Here is a 9,272-nt window from a genome sequence, read left to right as displayed (position 1 = left end):
GCAACGATAAATTACCTGGTGCTCAAAAACTGCAATATCTAAAAACATCCCTGAAGGGGAGCCAGCCCAACTCCTTCAGGCGATGCAAATTACGAACAGTAATTACAAAGAAGCATTTGACATTCTGAACGCGCGGTATCACAATAAACGTGAAATTGTGAACTCAATTCTCAAACGCTTAATTACGCAACCACCCATCCAACAAGAATCGGCAACGGCGTTGCGCAAATTAATTGACACAACGATGGAGTGTACTCGATCGCTGAAAGTGTTTGAGCAACCAGTAGAGCACTGGAACGCGGTTTTAGTTTATCACACCGTGGATAAACTAGACAGTGAGACGCGAAGACAGTGGGAACTTTCGTTAAATTCCAGTGAACAGCCATCTTTCGACAAGCTGGCTACATTTCTGAACAACAGAGCCCACGCTCTGGCTGTTTCGACCAATGGGAAGACTCGACACTCCGCAACCAGTGATACAGTGAAAAACAGCGAAAAGAGGTTTGCATCTTCTCATGTGACAACTGCACAACGGGCTCAAAGTTTGTGTGAACTATGTAATTCAAACCATCCGCTATACAGGTGTTCCGAGTTCGTCAAACGTTCAGTGACGGAGCGTATCGCGCTCGTAAAAGAAAAGAACTTGTGTTTCAATTGTATGCGCAAGTTTTGTCGGAAGGACAGTTGTTCATCCGGAAATTGCCGCAAGTGTGACAAAAAGCACAATACAATGTTACATTTCGAACGATATGATGCGTTACCAGAGCAATATTCTAGTGTCACGTCACATTTTGCTTCCGAAGCAAGTGTGCCGCATGTTCTGTTGTGTACAGCGATTGTAAAAATAAAGGGAAAAACAGTGTGTCATATCCCTTCAGAGCTCTGCTGGACTGTGCGTCAGAGACTAGTTTTGTAACCGAAAAGTGCGTGCAAAAGCTCGGACTACAAAAAATAAAATCCAGTGTGGTGATCTCGGGCATAACGGGAGCAGGGGTAGGATCTGCAAAAGCGATGGTGGACTTGCAGTTTCAGCCGTTAGGTCAGATGAACGAAACGTTATAAACGAGAGCGATTATAGTGACGAAGGTAACATCTGATCTCCCAAAGCAACCCTGTGCCAGTGCTTCACATTGGCCACATTTAAAAGGATTAAAGTTAGCGGACCCCACTTACAATATAGTGGGCCCCATTGACGTGCTTCTTGGAGCGGGTGTGTTTCCATTATTAATGCTCAGTTGAAAGCATGTTGGACCACCGGGTACACCCGTAGCTCTAGAGACTGTTCTTGGTTGGGTGCTTTCTGGTAGCGTAGGTACCACAAGCGGAGCCGTAACAGTGGCGGCATATCGTGCGTCATGTGAAGTGGACACAACCCTTCGTAAGTTTTGGGAGCTAGAAGTTACTCCCAAAAAATACTTGTCCGAAGAAGAGAACTGTGAAAAGCATTTTGCAGATACTCACTACCGTGACGAATATGGCCGTTATGTAGTGAGATTACCATTCAAGGAGAATGCATCGCCCTTGGGAAAATCACGTGACAGTGCAGTCAGAAGATTGTTACATTGTGAACGCGACAATATTGTGCATTCATGGTAGAATATCTGAGGTTGGGGCACATGGAGCTTGTTCCCCCAGAAGAGAAGAACGTGGCACCTGAGAAAAGCTGTTACCTCCCCCACCACGCAGTTCTAAAACCCACGAGTTCAACAACAAAATTACGAGTGGTCTTTGATGGCAGTGCGAAGACAACATCCGGGGTTTCTCTAAATGACGGCTAATGGTGGGCCCGAAGCTACAAGACGACGTTTTCCCACTTTTGGTGTGATTTCGTGGACATCAAGTGGCCTTATGCGCGAACATTGTCAAAATGTATCGGGCAGTGATAGTAAACAGAAAAGATGTTGGTTTTCAAAGAAGAGTGTGGCGCAATTCCGCGAACTCTCCTGTAGAAGACTACCGATTATTAACGGTGACATACGGAACTGCCTCTGCTAGTTTTTTTTTAGCTACTAGGTGCCTCCAACAGATAGCAGCAGACGAAGGTGAAAATTGTCCCTTGGCAGCAAGTGTACTAGTGAGGGACTTCTTTATGGACGATTTTCTGGGTGGCTGTGAAACTGTGCGCGAAGCGATCGAGCTCCAACAACAGCTAATTCAGTTGCTGAAAAAAGCAGGCTTCGAGTTGCGAAAATGGGCTTCCAGTGAACCGGAAGTGCTAGAAAGCCGTACCGTCTCATATCCGCGAAGTGTCTGTGCCTTTCAAGTTCAACGATAACAACACCATCAAGACCCTCGGAGTGCAGTGGTCACCAGTCAGTGAAGAGTTTGGATTCAGTGTTTCTCCCCCGTTGCAGCGCGACGTGTGGACCAAGCGCATGATACTATCTGAGATCGCCAAAATCTTCGATCCACTTGGTTTCCTTTCACCGGTAACCATCAAGGCAAAGGTGCTTCTGCAGTCGTTGTGGAAGGAAAACTTGGGATGGGATGAAAACCTCCCTAGTTCAATGTGCGCGGAGTGGAAAGAATATTGCAAGGAACTGTCCCTATTAGAGGAAGCAAAGGTTGAGCGGTGCATCATACCTCCCAACACTCAAAAATGTCAAGTAATTGGCTTTTCAGATGCCAGAGAGCGGGCTTATGCTGCAGTGGCGTATTTGCGGGTCGAGCTTTCAAACGGAACGGTCAGTGTGCAGCTAATTGCTGCCAAAACTAAAGTGGCTCCAATTAAAACTGTTTCTCTCCCTCGATTGGAGTTGTGCGCTGCATTATTGCTGGCGAAGTTGCTCAACGCAATCTCAAACTCCCTTTTGTTTGAGGTGCAAGAGGTAAAAGCATTTACCGATTCACAGGTTGTGTTAGCATAGATTAATTCTTCCCCTGACAAATGGAAAACATTTGTGGCGAATCGTGTCGCGGAAATCCAAGAAACAGCTCGTGCAGCGGAATGGTGTTTTGTAGACGGCTTGCTAAATCCTGCTGATTGTGCCTCCAGGGGTGTGAACCCTAGTGAATTACTGTGTCATTCATTGTGGTGGAACGGTCCCAACTGGTTGCATGATGCAGTGTTTCCAACGGCTGCAAAACCACCCCTCATATCTGACAAGGTGACGGAAGAAAGAAAAAAGTGTGTCAGTGCTCCGTGTGCAGCTACAGTGGATGATATCACTAGCCATTATTCATCTCTGCTCAAAGTGAAACGCGTTGTAGCCTGGTGTCGTCGCTTTGTCTACAACTGCAGAAACCCCCTTCAGAAGCTTCAAGGCCCATTAACAGCAGAAGAGCTGGAAGGTTCTTTAATGTGTTTAGTGAAACAAGTTCAAAAGCAAACGTTTCCTGAGTAACTGGAATGTTTGAAAAATGGCCAACCCCTCCCACCCAAAAGTCGTGTTTTGTGTCTAACTCCTTTCATTGATAGTAAGGGGCTTTTGCGTGTTGGAGGAAGACTACAAAATGCAAAAATCGTCATAGACAAAAGGCATCCGGTTTTATTACCAAAACAACATAAGCTTACAGAGCTTTTAATTCAGAGGGAGCACCTCAATACGCTCCACGGGGGTCCTAAACTAGTTTTGTCCATTCTTCGCCAAAGATTCTGGATTGTTGATGCGAGAAATTTAGTAAAAAAACATTATCCAAAAATGCGTAAGGTGTCATCGGTTCGAGAACAGAACAGAAACTCAAATTATGGGACCGTTACCCCCGGCTCGTGTAAACCCGAGTAGATGCTTTTTTCACACAGGTGTAGACTATGCAGGACCGTTGCTATTGAAAAACAGTCATGGGCGAAGCCGAATGAAATACAAAGCATACATCGCTCTTTTCGTGTGTTTTGCCACTAAAGCAATACACCTCGAGCTAGTGTCTGGCGCAAGCGGTGCGTCATTTTTAGCGGCGTTAAAACGCTTTGTATCTCGGAGAGTTCTCCCTAGTGATATGTATAGTGATTGTGGCAAGAATTTCGTAGGAGCGAATAAGGAACTCAGAGACCTGATCCAACACAGTGTGCATACGAAGGGAAACCAGCTGACTTCGTCCTACCTGAGCGAAAAGGGCATAAGATGGCATTTCGATCCCCCCTCTTCCCCTCATTTTGGTGGTTTGTGGGAGGCTGGTGTGCGTAGTGTGAAACATCATCTTAAAAGAATTGTGGGTAATGCAACTCTGGGTTATGAGGAGATGAACACCATCTTGACCCAGATTGAAGCAATTTTGAATTCACGTCCGCTTATCCCCTTATCTGGAGAACCTAATGACCTATCTGCGCTAACGAGAGCACATTTTTTTTTATAGGAGAACCGATGCTTGCTGTTCCGACACAAGATTTCACCTTGTCGAAAATGTCCCACCTGAAGAGATGGCAATTAGTGCAGCAAATGGTACAACACTTTTGGCAGCGCTGGTCTCAAGAGTATTTATCCAGTCTACAGCAGAAGCCAAAGTGGTGGATCCGACGTGATAACCTGAAAGAAGGAGACTTGGTGCTATTAAAGGAACCTCACTTCCCCCCTCTTCAGTGGAGGCTAGGTCGTGTCAAGGACATCCATAGTGGTAGTGATGGACTTGTGCAAACTGTCACCGTAAGAACAGCTGCTGGAGATTTAAGGCGCCCCATTGTGAAGCTCTCTCGTTTACCGTTTGATGCAAATAGATAGATATACTCGTGCATTCAAATATCAACTTTTCATATTGTGTTTATGATACTCTTATTCATATTTAGTGTTTTGATTTTCATTTTTTTCCATGTTGTATTTATATTATTTCTCTCATATTTAGTGTGTCGATTTTCTTTACTTGTTTATTTTGTACATACATATTGGTGTTGTTTTCTATTTTGTTGCATTACATTTCTCATTATAATATTTATGTTTTTGAAACGCGAGCATTTCAAGGTGGGGGCTATGTTTGGGCCGATCGCCATTCCTTGAAGATCTGGTCCTTAAATAGTAATTTTTCTCTCCTGTAGAGGGCTCCGGGGTTCACTTTTATCAACCCTCGGAATTTCTTTCTTTTGGGCGGCCAAGTGTTTTTAAAAAGATCCGTTAGACCAGTTGCTTTTGTGTGGGCGCGTCCCTATGATGTGAACGTGTGGTGGTCGTCGTGCCTACAGTGTTTAGTGGACAATACCGTTTCCATAGTTTGAATTTAATGTGTTCCTACAGTTATAATTATTTCTTTGATCCAGTTATTAATAAATATTATATATTGAGTTACAGAACCTTCTAATTTTAATATATGTGCATAGCAAAATACCTTTGCTTGTTTCATACACCGGGAGATAAAAGAAGGTGTTCTTTACTAATTCACATACACTGATTACGAAAATGACATCAGGAATGTTCCATCAGGTACCAATTTGCCTGGATAAGATATGTCAAGTATACCACTTACCCAATATTGAATACAGTTAGTCTTACATTGTAATTCATAAAACAAGAACAAAGAAGCAACGTGCCCGACACGTGAAAAATATTCGATTACAGTACAGAAGGAACATATAGATGGGTAAAGTACTTATCATGTACCACAATTCATTTGCTACTATAAAACATTAAGAAAACACGGAGATGAAATCTACAAAACAGCGTGAAATGTACTTACAAGCTAAAACTTTTCCTGGAAACTTTCCGTTTGTGGGTGGATTGTGAAACTTCTTGTGGAAAAGTTCAACAGTAATCTTCCAAAAGATTTGGTGACCATCTTCCCTTATATCGTCTTTCCATGGCACGGATATCTTGGTGAAGTCGCTCACCATACTCATCATTGATATCTCCGAGATTAGGTGGGAAAAAATACAAATACGAACGTAGGAAATTATTTTGAGAGAGATCTTGCACCCCATGGATTTGTAACAATACAGCATGTGTTCTGTCAGTTCTCTGCAGTTTTCAGATCTGGTATTACCCCCAAAAATGTTGCATATATCTTTGAAGGCAAGCCAAGCTGCCTTGTCAACAACTCTTCAAAGGTACTGCCTTTCATTAGCTCACGAATCTGAGGTCTAATGAAAATACCAGATTTACTGAATATGAACTGCCAAATTTCTTCTATAAACTTCCACTTTAGTTACAGTGTTAATTCACCGATATAGTAAAAATACATTATTTACACAATTTGTTCTTTCTTTAGTGTTATATCATGCCAATGTATTTGAAATGGGAAACATGCATATAACATTTTAACTTTCTTTCTCTTGAATTTTAACGGTCTGTCTTTAGATACATAGATAGAGAAACAAACTTGCTCCGCGTAACCTCCGACATAAAATGACTTTAGCTACAAAAACGTTACTGACTGAAGTTTAATTTGTGTACAAATTCTAAATGACAATCGTGTTCCAGTAAGTCTAACTACTACATTTTCAGAACAGTTGTTGCTAATATTAAATTTTTACTACAACCTTTTGTCGTAGAATAATACTGTAATAACTCTACACTGTAAAAAAAAAAAAAAAAAAAAAAAAAAAAAAAAAAAAAAAAAGTGAATTAAAAAAAAAATGGTGGCAATCTGTTTGCCAAGCCTTTACGTGAAGTAATTTACACATATAACGTAAAATTACTAATATGAAATGGTGTAGAATTATATTTGTATCAATAAAAATATCATATTTTCTTATAAATTTACTGGAAATTTGTTGAAAAACAGCAAATTCTGCAATTTAATGTAAGGAAATGTATATCAACTTACAAAATGAAGGATAAATGATTTTACATTGATATTTGGTGATTTAAACTACAGAAATTTTTTCCATCGTACAAAAATTTTCTGAGAATTGTACGAGTGAAAATTTATTCTGAACCATCTCAGTTTGTTCAACTTGATGCGATCTTTCGTTAATACAAGTCTTATCTTTGAACAACGTCATAGTTAAACTGAAATTACTGGTCCAGAATCAATTTTTAGGTTTACAAAAAAATCCGTTTTTTTTTTTTTTTTTTACATTTACATTTACCCACATGCAATGGACTCTCTCTCTTTTTCTCTCTTAATCTCTCTCTCTTTAACTCTCCATCTTCCCTGAAATATTAAATCGTGTTCATCATCATCTGCGCTCGGTGTTCTACAACAATATGTGGTTTTCTTCGTTCAACTGAGTGTCACTGAATACGCTTGTGTCGGAACTTCTGATTTTGATAAGTTAAGTTTATCGAATCTAATTATAGTACTTAAAGTCTTTAAGGCCTCTTTTAAAACCATTATAGAGATGCTGTACAATTTAGTGGATATTAAATGATTTTTTTTGGTTATAATCGACTTTTTCGTTATTCGACCAGGGTTCGATCCCGTGGTGATCGGTTAAAAGGAAGTTTACTGTATTTTGTTCAGCTCAATGAGATTTATCGATCAGAATATATTATCTTTGGACATTCTGTTTTGTTAAATGCTGTTATTATATTTTAGAATTCATGTATTTAATTCTCAAAATCATAGTTTTCCTTTCATCTGATTAATTTCGCCCATCTGAATTCCATCCCGCAGAGGCCCATGTCCCATGTAGGAAGAACAAAATACGAAAGAAAAAAAAAAGAAAGAAAAGATATCGAAAGCCTGCTGAAAGAAGCACAATCTTATAATGTTCTGAAGCAAGAACTGTATAGTTTTCTGCATAATGCTGCCATCTATTGAATAAATTTTGTACTAAATCCACCTAATCACTGTTTCCTTCATTCACGTTTCACACATCAATGTTAAAATATTTTAATTATTGTTGTAGACACTAGGGATATTTATTTTTGTTCCTGTTTTTCATGCTGCCTGAGAAACAAGTATCGGGCCGTAATTTGCATTATCATCAAAATACGGAAACGTCTCTTGTTGATAGAGGCATCCTTCTATATTGATCTTAGCAAAAAAGTATCAATTCAATTTATTTATGATATATCAAATTAAGGTTCTCAATCTGTAGTCCGCTTACCATATACAGTCCTCAAGATGTCCTTGTGATCCTCGTAGATCGAACATTAGTCCAAAAAATCCATAATAAATAAATAAATAAAATTCTATGAATTGTATATCATACATTGTAGTTATTAATCTCAAAGGTTATATAAGATATTATACAATTTAAAAAGGTAAAGGCTACACAAATTCTAACAGTTTATGCAGTTATACTCTTATGAGATATTCTTAGTAGTGTTTAATATTTCCTAGTAAATGAATGCAAATTAAGGTAATTTTAAATAATACAGTCTACTACAAAATAAATCATCCGATTTGAAACAATAGCTTTTTTATCTGCACTAAGAATAGATTCCATATTTTCAGTTACAATCTTTTCAAATCGGAAGTAGTAAAAATGAACCATTTCCTATTGTAATGTTGATCGCAAGAGAAGCAAATGGTAATAGATATCGAGAATCGTTGTTTGTTTGTTTGTTTGTTTGTAATTGACTCAACGTCCCACGACAACATACCATGATCACCTACAATAGGCCTACTCTACCAAAAACGAAAGTTGTTGAAATTTACTGCTACTTCCGAATTCAATACATATTTCCATAGAGAAAAAGCAATAAGAGATACTGAAAATCTTTTTTTTTTATTTTATTTATTTTTTTTTTAGACAGATTCAGATATCCGAGAATGAAACTTGTCTCGATTTGTATCTACCGGTTGTGAAAATCAATTTCAGATTACAGCATTGCTTGAGTAATGGATAAAACGGAAATAGATATTGGCAACCAGCTTTTTTTTTTTTTTAATAGATTCGGTACCACAAGAATATATATATATATATATATATATATATATATATATATATATATATATACAGTACAACCCCTCAATTCCGAACTAATTGGGGCTGAAGCCTGTTCGGATTTCGGGGGGTTTGGATTACCCGGGAAATAATATTACGTACTTATTTCGTCACTGAATTGGCGATAAAACAACGACTGAGGTTAGACAGGGTGGCCCAGTGGTCGAAAGGGCAGTGACGTTGACTGGCGGGTGAACACTCATGTCCAAAATGATTGTCGCATATCTATAACTGTCTTCTTGTAAGAATATAATTAGATAATGATTTTGAATAAGCATTAAGTCTAAAAATGTTAAAACCTTAAAAAAACTAAATTTGTGTGATTAAATCTTTTTTTTTTTCATTTTCCTGCTGTAGTTATTTTTTTTTCTCTCCTGAGAACGTGTTCGGATTTGCCGGGTTTTCGGATTTCCGGGGTTCGGATTTGAGGGGTTGTACTGTATATATATATCACCTCTGATTTTATTTCTCTATTATAACCAGCTATATATATCAATTAGCAGTTCTGGTTTCA

General features: G+C 38.9%; 3 protein-coding genes across 3 annotated transcripts; all 3 read left to right on the top strand.

The window, feature by feature from the left end:
* Nucleotides 1–1,867: 1,867 nt before the first annotated feature.
* Nucleotides 1,868–2,275, top strand: LOC145682114 (uncharacterized). Its single transcript, XM_081753709.1, has one exon. The coding sequence runs from the start codon at nucleotides 1,868–1,870 to the stop codon at nucleotides 2,273–2,275; it is 408 nt and encodes a 135-aa protein (XP_081609835.1).
* Nucleotides 2,276–2,375: 100 nt separating this feature from the next.
* Nucleotides 2,376–2,867, top strand: LOC145682113 (uncharacterized). Its single transcript, XM_081753707.1, has one exon. It carries the CDS (start codon nucleotides 2,376–2,378, stop codon nucleotides 2,865–2,867), a length of 492 nt encoding a protein of 163 aa, XP_081609833.1.
* Nucleotides 2,868–3,687: 820 nt separating this feature from the next.
* Nucleotides 3,688–4,293, top strand: LOC145682112 (uncharacterized). The gene has a single exon (XM_081753706.1). The coding sequence runs from the start codon at nucleotides 3,688–3,690 to the stop codon at nucleotides 4,291–4,293; it is 606 nt and encodes a 201-aa protein (XP_081609832.1).
* Nucleotides 4,294–9,272: the final 4,979 nt, after the last annotated feature.

This window comes from Thermobia domestica, chromosome 3 (assembly GCF_964235325.1).
Source record: "Thermobia domestica chromosome 3, izTheDome1.hap1.1, whole genome shotgun sequence".
Classification (NCBI taxonomy): domain Eukaryota; kingdom Metazoa; phylum Arthropoda; class Insecta; order Zygentoma; family Lepismatidae; genus Thermobia; species Thermobia domestica.
The sequence above is the reverse complement of the archived record's forward strand: the minus strand, read 5'-3'. Positions and strand labels throughout refer to the sequence as shown.